Below are 21,941 nucleotides of genomic sequence, written 5' to 3' on the forward strand. Positions count from 1 at the left end.
TTTTACAAAAATCTATTAAGTAAACACTACCCTCATACTTGTGCTTAAGGAGGAAGACCCAAACTGCCCTGCTATAATCATCCACTATGGTCAAGAAATAATGTGCACCAGAAATAGAAGGGGTACGATACCCACCCCATATGTCACAATGGATTAACTCAAAACAATCATTTGTCTTAATAGAAGAAAAGGAAAATGGTAATCTAGTAAACTTTGCCTTTACACATGAGTCACACGTTTTATTTCTTAAATCAAAAGTAAAATTCTTCAAAAAATCAATCCTATGAAGCTTGGATTCTGAAGCATGTCCAAGTATTCTATGCCATGCCTCGACATTAGTGGAAACCAACATAGCCTTCCTCTTCCTTACTTCCGAATCCATCTGGTATAGCCCCTTCTCCCGACTACCCACACCAATCAAGTTCCTCGTTTCTAAGTCCTGAGCAACACAGAAACCACGAAAGAAAGTTACAACACAATTTAGATCATCTGTTAAGCGACCTACTGAGAGTAGATTGCACTGAAACTTAGGTATATACAAAACATATTTGATCTGAATCCCATTGGGAAGTGTCGATTTTCCCTTTCCCTCAACAGGTACCAGGGCACCATTTGGTATTTTGACTGGGTTCTCATGACCACAGTTCACTTTGTTTTCAAGTAAATCAATGTTTCCTGTCATGTGTTCAGTTGCACCTGTATCAATAATCCAAGGCTTATTTTTCTGATTATTACCTGCCATATTAGCACTTAAATCCTCTGTGTCTCCAGCCTTGGGTGTGTTAATAGAGAGATGGTTCAAAACCAATTGATATTGTTCACCTGTTAGCCCTTGTATTGGGCTTGAACTGGATTCTGCGAAAGCTGCCTTTGGAGCTTCCTTTTTCACTTTTCCTAGCCACCAATCCGGGTACCCTATCCTTTTAAAACACCCCTCCTTGTTATGCCCAATTTTGCCACAATGAACACACTTCTCCACCTCCTGTGTTTTGCAGTTCGCCTCCTTGCTGGATGAATTGATTTTCTGTGATGTGCCTTGTTGGTGGTCTCTCGTTTGTAAGAAAAACTTTGGAAGGAGGTAGCTTCGTGGGAGGGCTTTCTTGTTGCTGAGATCGCTCGTTGCTGCTCGTCCTCAGCGACCAAATGATAAGCAGCTCCCAAGGTGCGTGTAGGTTTTGAGGTCAGAATTTGCGTTCTGACTGTAGAGTACACATCATCGAGGCCCAACAAGAACTCATAAAGCCTTTCCTTTTCCTTACCTTCATTCAGCCTTTTTCCGATTTCACAGGTGCAAAGTCCACATGTACAGTGGGGTAATGGAGTCACCGATTGGATCTCATCCCAAACAGTACGCATCTTAGTGTAATAGGATGAGAACGAGGCTCCGTATTGATGTGTGATAGTCAGCGTCCGCTTCAATTCATAGGCACGTGAAACATACCAAAATACGACCCGAAAATTTCATTTTTAATATAACCAAAAATCATAAAACTGAGTATCATATAATAAAACCATATGCTGCGTATCTCAAACCATACTAAAATACTATGATAAAACTGTGTCACAACTCTTGTGATCCATGTAGATGGTACAGCGAACCCCATAAAGGTAATGTCTCCAAATCTTGAGGGCAAACACAACCGCCCCCAGCTCTAAATCATGAGTAGGATAGTTAGCCTCGTGAGGCTTCAACTGTCTCGAGGCGTAATCTATCACATGGCCTCGCTGCATCAATACTGCTCCCATACCTGTGATTGAGGCATCACAGTAGACTACAAAATCCTCTACTCCCTCTGGCAGGGTAAGGATCGGAGCCTCGCACAACCTCCACTTGAGGGTCTCAAATGCTGCCTGTTGCTCAGGCCCCCAACGAAACACCACCGACTTTTTGGTCAGTCGGGTGAGTGGCACTGCTATCTTGGAGAAATCCTGAATGAATCTCCGGTAATACCCTGACAAACCTAGGAAGCTTCGAATCTCGGATGGAGACTTCGGGACCTCCCACTGCATCACGGCCTCTATCTTGGCCAGATCTACTAAAATGCCTCTCTGGTTGACGAGGTGTCCAAGGAACCGCACCTCGCGCAACCAGAACTCGCACTTGGAGAACTTTGCGAAAAGTCTCTCCCTCCTCAGAACTTCTAGCACCTCTCTCAGGTGCTCCTCATGCTGCTCATGCGTCTTGGAATACACCAAGATATCATCTATGAATACTATCATAGATCGGTCCAGCATCGGCCTGCACACACGGTTCATGAGGTCCATGAACGCGGCTGCAGCATTGGTGAGCCCAAATGGCATCACCACAAACTCATAATGACCATACCTGGTCCTGAAAGCAGTCTTCTGCACATCCTCATCTCTGACTCGCATCTGATGATACCCGGAACGTAAATCGATCTTGGAAAACCAAGACGCTCCCTGAAGCTGGTCAAACAAATCATCTATCCTCGGAAGTGGGTAATGGTTCTTCACCGTTACCTTATTCAACTCCCGGTAATCTATACACATACGATGCGACCCGTCCTTTTTCTTCACAAACAAAATCGGAGCTCCCCAAGGCGAACTACTCAGTCTGATGAAACCTTTGTCTAGCAGCTCCTGCAACTGCGTAGGCAACTCCTGCATCTCAGGGGGAGCTAACTGATACGGTGCCTTAGCTATCGGCGTCGCACCCGGAATTTGATCAATCCCGAACTCGACCTGTCTCTCTGGAGGTATCCCAGGCAAATCCTCTGGGAATACATCAGGGTAGTCTCGCACTACCGGAACATCATCTACTGCCACCTTACCCTTCTCCCGGGCATCCAAAACATAAGCTACATATTCGGCGCAACCCTGCTGAAAATAGCGCCTCGCTCTCGCGGCTGAACAAAAAGCTGGTCCGCGCTGTGGCCTCTCGCCTTGAATCACTAACTCTCCCCCACTGGGAGTGCGAACTCTCACTAGCTGCAGCTCACAATCAATCACCGCCCCATTGGGACTCAACCAATCCATGCCTACTATGACCTTATTCCCACGCAGGGGAATAGGGACCAAGTCCACCGAAAACTGCTCGTCGAACAACTGAAAAGAACATCCTCTATGCACTATGGCGACCCTCACGGTCCTGCCATCTGCTATCTCGACCTCTAGTGGACAATCTAGCTCCCCTGGAGCTCTACTAAATCTCTTGCTAAGCGCTAGCGATACAAATGATCAGGTAGCCCCCGAATCAAATAATACTGTAGCAGAAATGCCGTTCACCGAGAACGACCCCGTCACCACATCAGGAGTCGCTCGTGCCTCCTCTACTATCATTTGAAAAGATCTACTCTTCGCCATTGGCGCCTCAGCTCGGCCCTGCCGGCCATCTGTAATCCTCAAAGTAGCAGGGGCAGGTGCAGCTACCTTCCCTGCTGCAGCTAAACTCGGACACTGGGACTTTTTATGTCCCCTCTGATTGCACTGAAAACAAATCAGATCTGATGCTGCAATGGCGGTAGCAGGGGCCGTACAATCCCTGCTCAAATGCCCAGTCCAACCGCACTTGTAGCAGCCGAAACTCCCTGCCTTGCACACCCCATTGTGCAATCTCCCACACTTGCCACATCGTCCGTGGCTCTGCTGACTCCTGGATCTGTGATCTGAAACCTTGGGCTTTTTGCCCGAACTACCTGTACCCGAAACCGCCTCCGGTTTCCTCTTCTTCTTCATCTCAAGGTCAATCTCCCTCTCCCGAGCCCTAGCAATCATGTCATCCAGCGTTTTACAGTTGGACCGGCTCACAAACTGGTGGATATCGCTCCGCAACATCTCATGATAACGGGCCTTCTTCATTTCCTCATCGGCTGCATACTGAGGAACGAGAAGAGCCTTCTCCCTGAACTTGGCGGTAATCTCCGCCACGGTCTCTGTAGTCTGGGTGAGGTCCTGAAACTCTCTGGCTAACTGCTGCACCTCAATAACCGGTGCAAACTCCGCCCGGAACCTGGTAGAGAAATCAGCCCAGGTCATGGCATCTAGCGTTGCATCATCTCCAATGGTATGTCCGACATCTTCCCACCAATCCCGTGCCCTGTCCTTCAGAAGACAGGACGCCAATCTAACCTTGTCCCCCTCGGGACACCTGCTCGTGCGGAAAGCGTTGGCTACATCCGCCAACCATCTAGTACTCGCTATGGGGTCCCGCTCCCTGTGGTAATCTGGAGCTCCACATGCCCTGAACTCCCTGAAAGTAAGTGTGCGCGACCCCATCATGGCCGCCACCTCGGCACGGAAGGTGCCCAACCTCTCATCCATCAGCTCTAGGATACCCTCCTTGATCGAACCGAAGATCACAGGAGTCTGATCTAGTATGATACGAGTAATCTCTGAAGAAAGAAACTCTCTGGTCTGCTCATCCATATGCTCGGCCCCCGAGCCTGATCCTGATCCCTCCCCGGCACCGGTACTGCCGTCTGCTAGCCTCGAACGCAAAACCACCATTCTGAAACACATCATGGCAACATCAGAAAACTGAAATATCTCAAGGGATCATTGATACTACTACTAGCTTCCTGGTCTTGCCTCAGCCTTCCTTGATTCGAGTACAGATCCTCTGCTTTCAGTAGTACGGGCCCATACTACCTTCCACATCTATTCGTACTTTCCTCAAGAACTGCCTTGACTCCACCAAGTCACTACTACTACTACTGATCTCTGCTACTCTCATCCTAGGCTTGCCCTAGGGAAATCTCTGACTCCACTCAAACCAGTCCTCAGCTGCTGAAGGCCTCCTTATAATGCTAATTAGCCATCACTTGAATACCATCACATGTGATGAGGCTCAGATAATCCTTCGAGTAAAAAGCTTGTCCCTACAACGGTTGGACTCAAACAAGAGCTGCGCAATAGGGCCAAATCCAACACTCTAAGATTATTCAACCCTGATCACATGTGACGTGACGTATTCACCTATTGGCTAACTCCCATCACTCGGAGTCCCACAAAGCACAAAGCAAGCAGCATTCGGACACAAGAAACTACTCAAGCAATTCTATCCTCATAACGAGAAAATTGTACTAGCATACAATGCTAAACTCATACTATCAGGCATAACCTAAACAGGCTATCCTACTGCTGTCTACTCAATACTAGCATGCAATTCTCATAAAGCTGAAACACATATAGCAGGCACATAAGGCATCCTCCTAGATCCTTAGTCCTATACTAGCATGTTGTTTTACTGAAACTGAAACTGGAACTAAAACTGAAACTGAACTAATAAACTTGTATGGGTAATTTGGGAGTACTTACTTGAGCTCGGCTGATCTCATGCACCACACCCTTATCTCGTTTAAAAATTCTTTTCTTTCTAAGTGCTTTTCAAAATTCTTTCGAAAACATTTTCCTTTTGAAAATCTTTTTATTTTTCCCTTAGTTTGAGTTCAGATACACCCGGAAGTGTATCCGAATCCCTCAAACCAAGGCTCTGATACCAACTTGAAACATCCCAAAATACGACCCGCAAATTTCATTTTTAATATAACCAAAAATCATAAAACTGAGTATCATATAATAAAACCATATGCTGCGTATCTCAAACCATACTAAAATACTGTTATAAAACTGTGTCACAACTGTATCAAAACATATCTAAGTAAACTGAATCAACTCCCAGGACAAAAACTGAAGCTGTGGTGTGTGCGATGCCATCATCCTGAGCTCTTCCCTTTGCTTGCGGAAGTACTTGAAACCAAAAACTGAAACTGTAAGCACGAAGCTTAGTGAGCTCCCCCAAACTACCACATACCACACAAATACAAATAAGGCACATACTGGGCCTTGCCCACTGCATCAGACCGAAGTCTGGAACTAGCTGCATCGGACCGAAGTCCGGAACTGACTGCATCGGACCGAAGTCCGGAACTAACTGCATCAGATCGAAATCCGGAACTGACTGCATCAAACCGAAGTCCGGAACTGACTGCATCGGACCGAAGTCCGGAACTAGCTGCATCGGACCGAAGTCCGGAACTGACTGGGACCTTGTCCCCTGCATCGGACCGGAATCCGAAACTAACTGCATCGGACCGAAGTCCGAAACTGTCTGAACATAGTATAACATAAACACGTATTTGCTAACATAACACATATACTGCATCAGACCGAAGTCCGGAACACATAACACAAAACATGCTTGAATCACAAAGACATCAAGCACTCTAACTACTGCATCTGACTGAAGTTCGGAACTACTGCTAACTAAACGGGCCGGCATTATGGCCGTAGACCCGTTCCTACTGGAAGGAAACTCACCTCGTGATCTGGCTGCTGTGTGTATGGCTCTGGAAGCTATCTGGTGCTGCTCCGGTATCTCCCCGGCTACAATTCCATAAACACACTCAATCAAATACTAATCACTGCATTGGGGTAAAATGACTCTTTTACCCCTAGTCAAAGTCAACTCTCCCGGTCAAAGTCAACCTACAGTTGACCTGACTCGCCGAGTTAGGCCGCCAACTCGCCGAGTCTCTATTGTCACTTCTCAACCCTACTCGTGGCTACTCGTCGAGTATGGCATCAACTCGACGAGTTCCCTTTTGATTAAAAAACTTAGGCAATCTGCATCCGACTCGCCGAGTCTTATGAACAACTCGACGAGTTGTTCTTCGAGCTAAGAAGATTGCCTTGGACTCGCCGAGTTGTATGAACAACTCGTTGAGTCCCTCCATTACTGAGTCTGACCTCCAACTCACTGATTCCACTCTACTACTCACTGGTCCCCACTCGGCATCACTCAAAAAGGGGAAAATCGGGGACTCACGACTCGATTTGCCGAGTCGTTCTTCCGACTCGCCGAGTCGCTTGCATGCAGCTACTCTAAACTCGATTCTGCTTGAATCCAGCGTATAAAACTTATAGATCTGGGCTCCCTTAGCTCGATTAGCACGTAAAGATTCTATCTTTACGTGCCCATAAGCATCCATGAAGATTATAAGGCTCAAAAAGCATAATAAAGGCTAGATCTAGGGTTCTCATGCAAAGCATCTTCAAAAAGGCAATAGATCCGGGCTCTACAACTCCTAAATGAACAGATCTAGGGATATCTCGACCTATTAAGGCATCCATACAACTATACGGTTTGGAAACGACATCAAACTAGCCCTAGAAGTGTTCTAATGGAGGTTTAAAGCATAAAACAGAAGGAATTCGAGAAATACCTCAATGAACTCTGATTTTGACCTTGGATCTTTGCTCTACACCTCTTCTCTTTGGTTCTTCCTTCTTTTTCTTCTTCAAATCTCCAAGATTCCACACAAAAACACTTTAATCAATCAAGGGATGGATTAGGGTTTCTCACAAATCTCTGAGGGTGAAGGAGGCGAGTTTGGGGCACATAACGTTGCTTAAATAGTGAGCAACCCGGGGATTTAGGGTTTCTTCCTGGCAGGCAGACTCGCCGAGTCCCGAATATGGACTCGCCGAGTCGCCGACTTACACGTGCTCGAAATCCCGTCCCTACTCGACAAGTTGGGCTATAGACTAGCCGAGTCCCTCTTGAAAACTTCTAAATAAATATCATGGAAACAACATACCAGAGACGGGTCGTTACAGCACGTGGGGCACTTTCCTTCCCAAAACGCTCTTTGAGATCGTCCCACATCTCCGCTGATGTAGTTGCATATTTTACGCTGGATCTAATGTTCTTCTCCATGGCTGTGGTGAGCCAGCCCTTAATCATGGCGTCACATCTCATCCACATCATGTAATTATCTGCGTGTTCTTCCGGTTTCTTGATGGATTTGTTTACAAAACCCATTTTGTTTTTCGCAAACAGGAAATTAGCCATCTCCTGTGACCAATCCCCATAATTGCTGTCTGTCAACACTTCGTTCGCATCTGTCTCGGTGAATCTGATGCGTGTAGATAGAATGGCGAATTGGAGTCGATTATGTTGCCTCCATCTCCGCCGGAACTCCCTGCCTTGTCCTTCTCCTTATCATCAGTACCCATCGCTAATGGGTTTCAAGTTCAGGCCAGATCGTAGGCTCTGATACCATAAAGAAATTGATTGATTGAAAAAAAAAAACTAATCTTTATTGACATCCCACGATGGGTATAAATAACATCAAGAAAAAAGAAATAACAAACTACCCTTAACAATTGGAATAGACAGCTAATAAACTAAAGATAAGATAAGACGGGAATAATTTAAAAATCCTTTATTTATTAAACTTGAAATATAACCCATAAATTTGAAGAGTAAATTCCCTCTAAGAGTCGAGACTTTACTCTTGGACAAAAGTATATGCCAAATTACTCAAGTTTGAGAGGATATTCTACCAAAAAGTGGAATACTTGATACCAACCACTATAGTGGTTCAACTCTTTGCCTCTAACCCTCTCCTACCTTACCATAAACCCCCAAAAAAATCTTTGGTTTTCAAAGTCAACAAACACAATTACAAAATAAGGCATCCAACCTAAGTTTTGGATTTGATTTCAAACTTTATCTTTCAAGATTTACATATATATCCTTATCTAATGACCCTTCAAGCTCACATCTTGAAATGATACCTTATCCCATTTTTTTTGTCACAATGCTACAAATCATATAATTGTTTACTAAATATGTCGATAGAACTTGCATGAATTCACGTAACAAGTATAAATATGTATGTAGGTGATTTGAAATACTCTCATTTATGTCAATATAAGGAATAAAGGGTCTCTATTATCTTTCTCATTTTAACCACTCATCAATAACAACTGAAATTGACTTAACCATAAAATCAAAACGTCATATAATGATTATTTCCCAGAAATTATGGAACAACATCCCACAAGCAAGAGATTGATTAAGTTTCTAATTACAAGCAAACCCTTCATGACACGTGTCCCTGCCACGTAGCTGCCGTCTTGGCCTGCCCAAAAAGTTGTCACTCGCTACCCACAATTTGCCACGCTGTCAAACTCCAGTTAAAGCAATCGTCAACTCTAGAAAGAACAAATGCCACCTACAGACTTCCCACCCAACCAAATAACTACACCTTTTCAACAAAAAAGCTACAAAAACCTTTTCCCATTTATGAATTTACAACCCACTATATATATAAACCACAAACCCTTCAAAATCAACCAACCAAACTCAACCCTCAAAAAAATTCTTTCAACGACACGTATTTCTTCAAGAAAATCGACATGGGGTGGACTAGAGGTCCTGTTCTTGGCCGTGGCTCCTCCGCCACCGTCTCCACCGCCACCTCCACCTCCGGTGAGGTTTTTGCAGTCAAGTCTATGGAGTTGTCGCAAGCTCAAAGCTTGCGAAAGGAACAATATTTCTTGTCTACTTTGAGTAGTCCTTATGTCGTGAGCTACAAAGGATGTGATGTTACTAAAGAAGATAACAAGATGATGTACAATCTTTTGATGCAGTACATGCCTTTTGGTTCCATTGTCGACGGAATAAATGGAAGAAATGGTGGCGGGTTGAAGAGTTCGGAGATTTTAAGGTATACAAGGGAGATAGTTCGAGGGTTAGAGTACCTTCATTCGAGAGGTGTAGTGCATTGTGATATTAAAGGTGGGAATGTTTTGATTGACGAAAGTGGTGCGAAGATTGGTGATTTTGGTTGTGCGAAATGGGTTGATGAGGTGGCGCCGATTTGTGGGACGCCGATGTTTATGGCGCCGGAGGTGGCGCGAGGTGAAGAACAGGGGTTTCCGGCGGATGTATGGGCGCTTGGATGTACAGTGATTGAAATGGCCACCGGTGGTTCACCATGGTCAAACGTTGCTGACGCGGTGTCGGTTCTTTATAGAATTGCATTCTCCGGGGAAATCCCTGAAATCCCAGATGAATTTTCCGATCAAGCGAAGGATTTCGTTAGAAAGTGTTTGAATCGGGATCCAAGAGAGAGATGGACGGCGAAAGAGCTTCTGAAACACCCGTTTCTCCACCAATTTGACGACAATTCAAAGCAAATGATATGTGAAAAAATCTATACGGATTCACCGACGAGTATACTTGATCAAGACGTGTGGGATTCAATGGAGGAACCGTCGACGTCGTCGTCGTTGGGAACTGATTTTGCTCCATCCACGTGTTCATCGAACTCTTTGAGGCAAAGAATCAAACAGTTGGCGGACAAGTCAGAGATACCAAAGTGGAGATGTGAAAAGGAGGAAACCGAATGGATCACGATCAGAATCAATGAAGATAGTGACGGAAAAGCAAACAGCGGAGCAGTGACAGGTGCGGTAGGTAACGAGATGGAGGTGGGTGCACCATGAGTGGCGGTGAAGATGATGAGTTGTTCATTAGTTTCGTAGATACTAGATAGTAGATACCCCCAAAATTGGTTGTAGACAAATATTGTAAATGGAGATAAACACGTTTTAGAATTTATTTCATCCAACTTTTTATTTTATTTATTATTATTTTTTTTCCTTCGACCTCATAGAAGAAAGAGAATATTCAATTCGATAACTAGAAGCCATTTGGTTCATTCAACTTCTAACAAGTGAATAATCTATTACACCATTAAGCTAAGTTTTAAAATTGTTTAAAAAATATCATTCAAGTTTAGCCAATATAAAAAAATATCAATAAATTAAGGTTTTTGTACATAAAATATCATCTAAATACATGTTTTGTTTAAGTTACACCTTACGATAAATAGTTGTTTAATTTGATATTACCTGATCGACACAATGTCTTAACAAGGTAACTAAGAGACAGTTTGACAAAATCTAAATTATTAAAATCTGAAATTCTAAAATGACGTGAACTTTAATTGATGTTTGATTGGAACCTTTAAATCGATATGTTGAATGATAAAAATGATCATTTTACACTTCTATAATTTTTTTTGTTGAATTTAAGACTTCCGTTTTATAAAATAACCAAAAAAAAAAAAAAAAACAAAACACCATACAAAATTCAAATTACACATACATACAAATTAAACACAATTCCAAGTCAAATATAAATATTTTCAAATTCACGATTTGCGCCTATGAATGTTCTTCAAGAGATACATATTGTTGGGGAAAAACAAAATAGGGTTATTGGAAATCTGGATCACAAACAGGAATCGTGTTAACACTTTCCTTGTTTGATATTTCGACCCTGTATGCCTTGGGTATCACAAAATCCAAACTGGGATAATTCCTGATGTTACAATTCTGATTTTAGGCACAAAATCAGAATCAATTTTGAGAGAAGATGAAGAAGAAAGCGTTTCCCGTTTTTCTGTGTTCCAAAGGAGTCGTTATTTTCCTGGATTTATCCACTCAACGGATAAATGAGAACAATTTGCATATTTCAGAAAAAACAGATTAGTCCATGTATTTGCATTTTTCAAGAATGACAGATTAGTCGTTGTACTGTTCTAAATGAGAACAGCACCCCGAACCCCGACTTGACACAGTAGATTAGGGTTCGGTACTAACAATGTTTAGTAAATACAAGTGTGCACTCCCACACCTCCTAACTTGTATTATAACTAAAACATTATTCTTGAAACACTTGTTAAATCCATTACACTAAAATATATTTGGTGATATAAAATCACCAAAATCCTCCCCTATTTTAGTGTAACCTTGAATTAACAAACTTAAAAACAAAAGATACAAAACTAATGCATAAATGAAAATATCGATACGATTGAATTTTCATGTTAGTATATTACACATTTCAAACATTCGAGAAATCAAGGTATCTCAAAGATTGAACCCATCAACTCTTTTGAATATCTGAAGATAATATACACATTAGTTTTACAATCATCTCAACAAAATAACTTGACACTAATTATAAAGTTGTGTGTCCCAATCCATTCTTGATCGTATAAAAGCCAAGTCCCAAGCTCTTTAAAGTGCGGCTACACTTCACGATCATATACGTGATTCTTTTATTCATGTACCTGTATACATTTTATCAAAAGAATCATTAAGAAATCAAATTCATCCCGGTCTCTACAGGGTCAAACACACGTACCTTGGGATAGTTATAATGTATGTTCCAATTCATATAAATAAGCTTTCCTCATTGAATTCAACCTCTAACATTGTATTAGAGGGGAATTGGGTGTCTCATTCATAAGAATTTACAAGGACTTTAAACCCATCCCTATAACAGACTTGTGCACTAAGTCTCACGCCAAACTCTTAATGAGATGGTCCGCCAAATTTTGTTGTGATTTTACAAACTCAATCGAAATCACACCATCCATGATTAGATTTCTAATCATCCCATGTCTAACATTAATGTGTCTCGATTTACCATTATAAACTTGACTATAAGCTTTACTCAAAGTAGAAACACTATCACAGCGAATAGATAATGGTGATATCGGTTTCCTCTACAATGGAATCTCATAAATCAAATTCTTTAACCATTCTGCTTCCTTACTTGCAGCAACCAATGCAATAAACTCAGATTCCATTGTTGAACTTGTTATACAAGATTGCTTCTTAGGTGCCCATGAGATAGCACCTCCACCAAGGAAAAATACCCAACCAGTTATAGAAGAATGATCTTCTCTATTGGATATCCAACTCGCATCAGAATATCCTTCCAAAACCGAAGGAAATCCTGAATAACATAAACAATAATCCTTGGTTCCTTTCAAATACTTGAAAACACGATGAACCGCTTGCCAATGTTGAGTACTCGGATTATGAGTAAATCTACCCAATCTTCCCACTGCGAAAGCTATATCGGGACGAGTGCTAGTCATAGCATACATCAAAGAACCAATAGCCTGTGAGTACTCATGTTGAGAAACTGATTTGCCTCTATTAGGCATCAACTTCATGCTTGAATCCATAGGGGTGCTAACGGGTGTTCAATCACTGTAATTGAACCATTTGAGAATTTTCTCAATGTAATGTGACTGTGTAATAGCAAGTCCCTTGTTCACCCGTTTAATCCTTATACAAAGGATTACATCCGCCTCCCCCATATCCTTCATGGAAAACTTTGAAGATAATAAATTCTTTGTTGCATTAATTTAATTCTGATCAGTGCCAAAAATCAACATATCATCTACATACAAGCAAATGATCACACCAGATCCAGATGAATCAAAACAACAGTAAACACATTTGTTAGATTGGTTTAAAGAAAAACCATTAGACAAAATAACTTCATCAAACTTCAAATGCCATTGTTTTGGAGCTTATTTAAGTCCATACAATGATTTTACAAGTTTACACACTTTTTGCTCATTTCCAGGCAGAACAAAACCTTCTGGTTGTTTCATATAAACTTCCTCGTCAAGATCACCATTCAAAAAAGCTGTTTTTACATCTATTTGATGAATAACTAGATTGTGTATAGCTGCCAAAGCAAGCAACAATCTAATGGTAGAAATCCGTGCTACCAGTGCTTATGTATCAAAATAATCGATACCGACTTTTTGTCTAAAACCTTGTATGACCAGACGAGCCTTGAATTTATCAATGGTTCCATCTACCTTCATTTTAATTTTGAAAATCCATTTACATCCCAAAGGCTTAGAACCAGGAGGTAAATCAGATAACACCCAAACATTATTCTCCATAATGGATGACATCTCTTCATCAACCGCTTCTTTCCAAAACGCAACATCTCGAGACTCCATAACTTCCTTAAAAGTCTTTGGATCAGTCTCAATATGAGAGGAATATGAGTATTGTTTCTCCACTTTATCCCTTGAACCTTCAACTAAAAATAGTTGAAAGTCATCGCCAAAATTTTTCGCGACTTGACCTCGTTTGCTTTTATGAAGTTGTTGTGTTTCTGGAATTGAAACAACTTCCTTAACATCTGATTTAAATACCTCACTTATGCTTGGAATCATATCCTTTGGTCTTTGAATTGAAAAATACCGCAAATCATCAAAAATAGCATCTCGCGATTCTGTAATGGTATGAACGGAATATGCCTCGTTAGGTTCTATAACATAAAATCTATAAGCTTTGGAATGTTCTGCATATCCAATAAATATGCAGTCAATTCCTCTTTCACCCAAAATTTTCTTTTTAGGTTCGGGTAATTTCACAACTGCTCGACATCCCCAAATTCAAAAATAATTCAAATTTGGTGCTTTCTTGTGCCAAAGTTCATAAGGAGTAACTTTGTTCCATTTATTAGGAACCCGATTTAGCACATAATTAGTTGTGAGCATATCTTCACCCCAAAATCCTTCACTTAAACCCGGAAAAGCAAGCATCGAGTTTACCATTTCTTTTAAAACTCGTTTTTTCCTTTCAACAACACCATTTTGTTGTGGATTGTAAGGAGCTGTGGTTTCATGAATGATTCCAACCTATTGGAAGTATTCAGAATCCATGTACTCTCCTCCCATATCTGTCCTAAGTCATTTTATAGAAATACCCAACTATAATTCGACTTCGGTTTTATATACTTTAAACTTTTCCAAAGCTTCATTTTTGGAATGTAACAAGTATACATAACAAAACCGACTTGAATCATCAATAAAAGTAACAATGTACTCTTTATTTCCCAAGGAAGGTGTAGCATGGAAATCACATAGATCACTATGAATCAATTCCAACACTTCTGATTTTCTATTAACATTTGGAAACGGTTGTTTCGTGATTTTAGTTAACATACAAGTTTTGTATTTTTCAGAATTAATTTCAAAAGCTGGAATTAATCCGGATTTTGACATTTCAACCATTCTTTTAATATGAACATGTCCTAATCTATTATGCCATAACATAGAATTATCAAGATTACATGCAGAAGTCATACAAGTAGATTTGATATGTGATGCAAAACAATTTATAACATTTAACTTAAAAACACGTTCACAATAATAACCAAATCCCACAAATATTCCACATTTAGACAACACATACTTGTTCGACTCGATCACTTGTTTATAACCCATACAATTCAACAAACCACTAGACACAAGGTTCTTTCGAACCTTTGGAACATACAATACATTAAACAAATTAATTGTTTTTCTAGAAGTAAACGTAATACTAATAACACCAGATCCTAAAATTGGCTTTGATCCTTCATCCGCCATGTGTAAGATAGAACCTTTATTTACTATGTTCAACTTCGTGAACCACCGTTCATCATTACACACGTGATGTGTAGAACAGGTATCAAGCCACCATGAATCTGTATCAAACCCCTGTACAAAAGAAACTTCTGGAGTTAGTAGCATAACATTGAATACTGAACTTACAAGATCAATAGTAATTTGACCTTTGGTTGCAGATTGATCATGAAATCGACTGCCACCACCAGCACCATCTTTTCCACTACCACTTGCACCTTTATTTCCAAGTTTCACCCGACAGTCACGTTTCATATGCCCTTTCAGATGGCATCTCTAACACACAAGTTCCTTGGAATCCTTGTATTTTTTGTTGGAATTTTTGTTGTTACCCTCATACTTACGTTTTTTACCCTTTCCCTTGTGAGTAGAATTGTCTTCTTTATCACATTCAGCCATGTGAACTTGGGGTTGTCCAAAATTAGATTTGCCCTTTCCAGTTCCTTTTTCATTCTCTTGATCATGAAGTCCTTTGATTTTCAAATGACTCCCAAGTTGAATCAAACTTATCTCTTCCTTTCTATGTTTCAGATGGTGTTTGAAATCTTTCCATGAGGGTGGAAGTTTATCAATCACACTTGAAACAGCAAAGGATTCGTCCATGGACATGTTGTGTTGTTTGAATTGACCATAAATTCGTAGGATTTCATCATATTGTTCCATTACAGATCGAGAATCAACCATTTTCTAATTGTTGAAATCAGAAATAATGAACTTTTTACTTGAAGCATCTTCTGCAATATATTTTGCTTCAAGTGTGTTCCACAATTCACTTGCAGTTTCAATATTTTGATGAGTGTCAAAGAGGGAATCACACATACCATTCAGAATGTGACCAAGGCAGATGTAGTTGTCATTCTCCCATTTGCTTCTCCTTCTGATTTGTTCCAGACTTGCATCTTCAACCTCTTCTGGTTTTGGGGTAGAAAGAACATAGACAACTTTCAAAGTGGTCAACCAGAAGTGCATCTTCTTTTGCCAACGTCTGAAATCTTGGCCCTGGAATTTCTCCAATTTGCCAAAAGAAGTATTCATGTCTTTCAATGAATTGCCAACCATCTTTTCCAGAAAACGAAAATATCAAACAAGATTGTTGGGGAAAAACGAAATAGGGTTATTGGAAATCTGGATGACAAACAAGAATCGTGTTAACACTTTCCTTGTTTGAGATTTCGACCCTGTATGCCTTGGGTATCACGAAATCCAAACTGGGATAATTCCTGATGTTACAATTCTGATTTTAGGCACAAAATTAGAATCAATTTTGAGAGAAGATGAAGAAGAAAGCGTTTCCCATTTTTCTGTGTTCCAAAGGAGTCGTTATTTTCCCGGATTTATCCACTCAACGGATAAATGAGAACAGTTTGCATCTTTCAGAAAAAACAGATTAGTCCCTGTATTTGCATTTTTCAAGAATGACAGATTAGTCGTTGTACTGTTCTAAATGAGAACAGCGCCCCGAACCCCGACTAAACACAGTAGATTAGGGTTTGGTACTAACAATGTTTAGTAAATACAAGTGTGCACTCCCACACCTCCTAACTTGTATTATAACTAAAACATTATTCTTGAAACACTTGTTAAATCCATTACACTAAAATATATTTAGTGATATAAAATCACCAACACATATTTCCTTTCAAGAATCTTTTCACATGCGAAATCCCAAATATATCAATCTTGCAAAAACCATGAACTCATTTACCTAAATACATTTTAATAATGAAGATTCAAAAGGTTGAAAAAAAAACAAGAAAAATATGGATTATTAGACCGGAGGGTGTGGGAGCGAAGCTTCCCTCACTTTTGGTGGGCCATACCCTCTTTCCCTCACCTAAAAGCCAAGGAATGGGTGGGAAGTCCTTCCCTCACTTTTTTTTTAAATATATTTCATACATATATTATACTCATTTTGTAGGGAATTAAAAACCATGAATTTTGATATATTTTTTATATTTTTATAGTAGGTATATAATTTTATAAATATTAAAAAAGATAAAAAGAAAAAAGAAAAAAAAAACAAAACTGTCCAATAGCATGAAGATAGACAGTGCGGCACCCCCTCCCCCCAAATCGTTTCCCACGGTTCTTTCCCTCACCCACAGAGTGGTGTTCAAGAGTGAGGGAAGCTTCCCTCACCCCTTTCCCGCTCCCACTCCATCCTGCCTTAGAAAAATAGAATGTGAGCTTTTACATAAAAGCAAATCCAAAACCATAAATATGAAGAAGGTATCAACAAATCACATAAACAAGAAAGATATATGTATGTCCATGATATTACTATTTTTATACTAATTTCTACAGAGTAAAATCATCATCAATTTACAGTTTATTTAACCATTAGCTAGTAGTATATGTTACCAATGAAGCTATAAAAACGTGTGATACAATTCCCATAACAAGCTAGAATTCTAATATCAAAATTACACAAATTACCATCCAACAATTTGTATAACAATTTTCAATTCATTGATAACATCATATAACACCAATGAAAAGTAATTAAATTGCATTTTCCAGCTAGTAGGCTAGTAAACAAGAAAGAATGAACACAAATAGATGCTTAAGGGAAAAAGGTCCAACTTCAATAGCAAGAAATCATCACCAACACTACTTTACGTCGGATAGTTTACTGATTAAAGCTTATCACCTCTTGCAAGACAATACTATAGTCGAGTCCATGAGCAAAAAAGATTGAACATTCACCATCACTTTGATAGGGGAAATAACATTTGAAACACATCACATACCTAACATTGAGCAAAAAACATCAATTTGCACAATAAACAAATCCATAAAAAACAATTTTCAGATGGATGAAACGATTTCAACATGGATACACGATTTTAGATGGATAAAATTGATTTTAGGAAAAAAATGATTTCAACAGAATAGGAAAAATCAATTGCATGCAACATATTCAAATCTCAGAAGCACTTCGGATAAACAACACCATATAAATTTGATTTTAGCATACCCGATTACAACAAAAAGAATGGAATCAAAAGTCAATATGTCATTCGAATGTGAAAGGAGGTGGTGACAACGGTGGAGAAGTGAGGCGTGATATGTAGCACCCACGTTTTTTATTCCAAATGACATTTTCTTGTAGCAGAAGGTGCCCTTTTTGGTGTGGAAGGTAGTTTTTGCTTCGTCCTCTCGTTTCATCTGTACTTGATGGTAGCCCTTGTACGCGTCAAGGAACATTTGAGTTGAAAGACTTCAAGCGATTGGACCTTCTGATCAATATTCACGAGAGGATAATAGTCCTTTAGGCAGGCGTTGTTAAGGTCCAAGTAATCAAAACACATTCGCCATGACCAATTAGCTTTCTTTACCATAACGGGATTTGCGATCCTTGTTGGGAACATCACTTCCCTGAGGATGTCGGCGTTTACCAGATCGACCACCTTTGTGTTTATTGCCTTGTTCCATTTTGCCGCCTGACCTCTTTTTTTTTTTTAACCCGATTGCTTCCTAGCGTGACATTAAGGCTGTGTTCTATAACCTGTCAATCGACGCTTGTCAGATCTTTTGGTTTCCAGACGATAACGATGGAGTATTGCTTTAGGAGTGCTACCGGCCGTGCCATGGTCTCATCTGATAGGTGAGCGCCGATTCGCACAAGCTGTTCTGGATATTCCATGTTTATCTGGTGTTGTTAGGCGGAACATTCCTCCTTGGACTTCTTTGGTGCACGTACAAGCTCTGGGGCGGCTATGATCTGGTGGCAATGTTGTGCCCTAGTGAATTTGGCAATGACCATCATTGATCCCTGGCGTGTGCTAAATTTGATGATGCCATGGATCTTCGATGGTACGAGGTGCAGTAAGGAGATTGCCGATTGTCCGAGTAGAATATTGTGTTCCGTTAGGTAACAGATCAGAGAGTATTCGATTGTTCTTATGATTCGATCCTTCTCGTCAAGATTGACCAATGTTAAGGGCAACCGAATAACGCCCAATGGCAATAAGTTGTGCCCGATGAATCCTACCAATGGTCTACCGGTTGGGGGCTGTAGCCCCTCCTACCACGCATCTGGTAGTTGTCGAAAACAATGCTCATAGAGTATATCGGAGCAACTACCATTGTCAATGTATATTCGATGGACTTTCATGTTGAGAATGAATCCATATATAAGGAGTGGATCTCGCGAATCCCAATTCGATGGTCTGGGATCGCTGCTCGAGAAACTAATGTTGAGTAGGTTTCTCGAGAGTGCCTCAATCTCGTCTTCTACGTAGTGAGGTGTGTTCCTCTTATGAGAGTTAGAGATGGTGAGTACCTTTTTGTCGTCATATGGATTTGTCTGGAACAAATCGAGATGCGATATCGCTATCTGAGGCAATGGAACATCCGACAACAGTTGTCGGAAACTGCTCTAGAGTACTGGCTTTGCTACATTTGCCGTAATCGGCGGGACCTGTGCCATTAACACCTGTATTGGGGTCTGTGTTCTACACTCACGATGATGGTCGTTGTTTAACGTCATCGATATTTTGAACAGATCTTCTACTGCCGTCCCATATGCTATTAGGTTTAGATCCCTATTTTGCAGAGAACCAACTTCGTTTATTGGTTGTATCACTCTGAGGATACGTCCCACGGATGGCTCCAAATGTTGTGACATGTTGAACATGGGTTTGGATACCAGATGATGGATCCGCCTTAGGAGTTTTCTTGAGAAAACAACACAGAGAAGAATCGTTAAAGGACGTCCGGATGTTCTCTCGGGATCGTCGCTCTGACAATCAAGTTAGTTTTCTAAGGTAGGTAAGTTTAGGGTAATATTCGTGAGAGAGAAGATGGATCATTTCCTTGAGACGGAAGAGATCCTTTTATACCTGCTTCTAAAAGATCATGGGGACCTTATCCGATGAGCGTGAGACATGGCCTCCTCTGACTGGGAGGATCACACCCACGTTAACTAACTGCTTGGTGACGTCAGTTCTGAGCGTCACCTAAGCTTTCTGTCACATCTTGATTAGTCGTGAGTGAATTAGAAGATCGTGGTGGATATTCGTCCCTCATGGAGGGAAACGAACTGCCACCCTCGCGCTAGACTGCATTGGCCAAGACCAGGCCTTGGCCAAACCTTTGACGAGATAACGTCTCATTGATGATTTCCATTACATTTAACATGACTGTTCATGGTAACGTTAACAGAGACGATAGTATAGGAAGGAGGCTGCAATGGAAGTTTTGGGACCTGGAGGAGAAGTTGTGGTCTGAAATTTAGTGTATGAAGTGAAAAGACAGGTGCCAATGCTAAGGGTAAAGGGGTAATATGGGAATAAGTTTCATTCAAATACATACCCAAGTCTATTTCACTCAGATGATGGCTGATTTGGTTAGATGTGAAAAAAGAGTCAACTAAACGGTCTGAATCTTTTTAATTTAGACCTTGACTCTTAATTATCATATTCAGATGTTAAAAAAAATAGGCCCTAAGTATCAAATTTGTTCAAAAATCATCATTCAGGGTTGGTTTGTTCAAAATATAAAAGTGACGTAAGATCTTTGTACACATGATACCGTCTAAGTGTAAATTTTGTTCAAATCACACCTTATAGTAGCTGATTGCTTAGTTGGCATATTTAATGCTTATTTGACATATTAATTAACATCTAGGATAATAATCAACATATAATCCCCGCAAATGAAACAAATTAGTGCTATAACTCTCCTATACGATTTCCATCAGTTGAGGATGTAGATATGTCATCAAGAAATAAGGCCTAAAGAGCACACTAATACTCATTGCCATGTTCAATATAAATACAATCGGACTTTACAACTAATGTGAAGAAAAAGGGAAAAAGTACTGTAACACCCTATTTCTAGATCGGATCGACTTAAGGCTTCAAGGTGTCAAAGGCATGTTTTTTTTTTTGGGTAAAATCAGGATTTACGATGTGACCATTGAAGGGTCACGACGTGAGAATGGATTTAATGAATATTCTGATTTAAATGAGCTCACAACGTGAGCAATAATAGCTCATGATGTGAGGTACGCTATAGCCCAAGCCCACGATCTTTTAGGGATTCCATCGTATTTAAACCCCATAAACTTCATTTTAGGGTTCCAAACCAGCCTCTTTCGTCCCTAAACTCAGTAAAACCCTAACCCTAGCCTCCCCTTGTGCTTCTTGAGCTTTTTGTGGAGTTTTGGAGGTTTGAAGAAGAAGCGATTGCCATGGAAGCATAGTTGCAGCTTGGAAGCTTTATTTGCAACCTTTAGCCAAACTTTTGGATCAGTGTGAGTAATCAAGATCCAAGCTTTACGTTTCCTTATTGCTAGATCTAAGGTTTTATGCATATTTATCCAAGATCTTAAGAGTTAGAGTGTTAGGACTCATTAAAGTTGGAAACTTTATGGGTCCTTAGGGTCCCTAGATGCTTATATGTCATGGATATGAACTTTGAATGATGTCGGAGTTCATTCATGAGAATTTATGATCTTTTTCTCCATGAATGACCTAATTTGAGTCCAAGTCATTTATTGGACTTACAAGACCTTAAAGCATCGACTTTTATTATCCTTGGAGTGTTAGGAAGGCTCCTGGAATAGATGGATTAGTGGCTTAATGTATTATGAGGTTTTTGAATCAAAATGGCATTCAAACGGACCTCACGATGTGAGGAGATGCATGTCATGTCATGAGGGTGGCCAGACTTGAGTATTTTGTCCTCTAGCGACTCACGACGTGAGCCATAGATGGTCACTGTTAACGTTACCGTATGCGGCCACGTTAAACTTGACCAAAAGAATTGATGGGACGTTATTAAGCTAGGGCCTTGGCTGGGACCCAGTGTTGGACCAAGTAGGTCAGCGCCAAGATGATAGCCCACTTTCCCTCACGAGGAAAGAATATTCCTCGTGATCTTCTCATT

General features: G+C 40.5%; 2 protein-coding genes and 1 pseudogene across 2 annotated transcripts; 1 reads left to right on the top strand and 2 right to left on the bottom strand.

Moving 5' to 3' along the window:
- Positions 1–8,905: 8,905 nt before the first annotated feature.
- LOC145063060 (mitogen-activated protein kinase kinase kinase 18-like) lies at positions 8,906–10,394 on the top strand. Its single transcript, XM_079010655.1, has one exon. It carries the CDS (start codon positions 9,166–9,168, stop codon positions 10,255–10,257), a length of 1,092 nt encoding a protein of 363 aa, XP_078866781.1. The 5' UTR covers positions 8,906–9,165; the 3' UTR covers positions 10,258–10,394.
- A 1,935-nt stretch (positions 10,395–12,329) lies between these two features.
- LOC145064521 (secreted RxLR effector protein 161 pseudogene) lies at positions 12,330–12,797 on the bottom strand (annotated as a pseudogene).
- Positions 12,798–13,358: 561 nt separating this feature from the next.
- On the bottom strand, positions 13,359–15,731 carry LOC145064523 (uncharacterized). Its single transcript, XM_079011958.1, has 5 exons — positions 15,380–15,731; positions 15,177–15,265; positions 14,836–15,122; positions 14,588–14,679; positions 13,359–14,014 (listed from the first exon to the last, which is right to left on the bottom strand). The coding sequence occupies exons 1-5, from the start codon at positions 15,729–15,731 to the stop codon at positions 13,359–13,361; spliced, it is 1,476 nt and encodes a 491-aa protein (XP_078868084.1).
- Between the last annotated feature and the right edge of the window lie 6,210 nt (positions 15,732–21,941).

Source organism: Lactuca serriola, chromosome 7 (genome assembly GCF_051521515.1).
Source record: "Lactuca serriola cultivar US96UC23 chromosome 7, Lser_US96UC23_V15, whole genome shotgun sequence".
Taxonomy (NCBI): domain Eukaryota; kingdom Viridiplantae; phylum Streptophyta; class Magnoliopsida; order Asterales; family Asteraceae; genus Lactuca; species Lactuca serriola.

What these genes read in the sequence shown, in the direction of transcription:
- LOC145063060 (XM_079010655.1), top strand. Translation starts at nt 9,166, where the DNA reads ATGGGGTGGACTAGAGGTCCTGTTCTTGGCCGTGGCTCCTCCGCCACC.
- LOC145064523 (XM_079011958.1), bottom strand. Translation starts at nt 15,731, where the DNA reads ATGGTTGATTCTCGATCTGTAATGGAACAATATGATGAAATCCTACGA. An exon ending in GTCAAATTACTATTGATCTT is followed by an intron (nt 15,123 to 15,176) that starts GTAAGTTCAGTA and finishes TCTTTTGTACAG; the next exon opens with GGGTTTGATACAGATTCATG. An exon ending in TTCTGAAAAATACAAAACTT is followed by an intron (nt 14,015 to 14,587) that starts GTATGTTAACTA and finishes GATGTCGAGCAG; the next exon opens with TTGTGAAATTACCCGAACCT.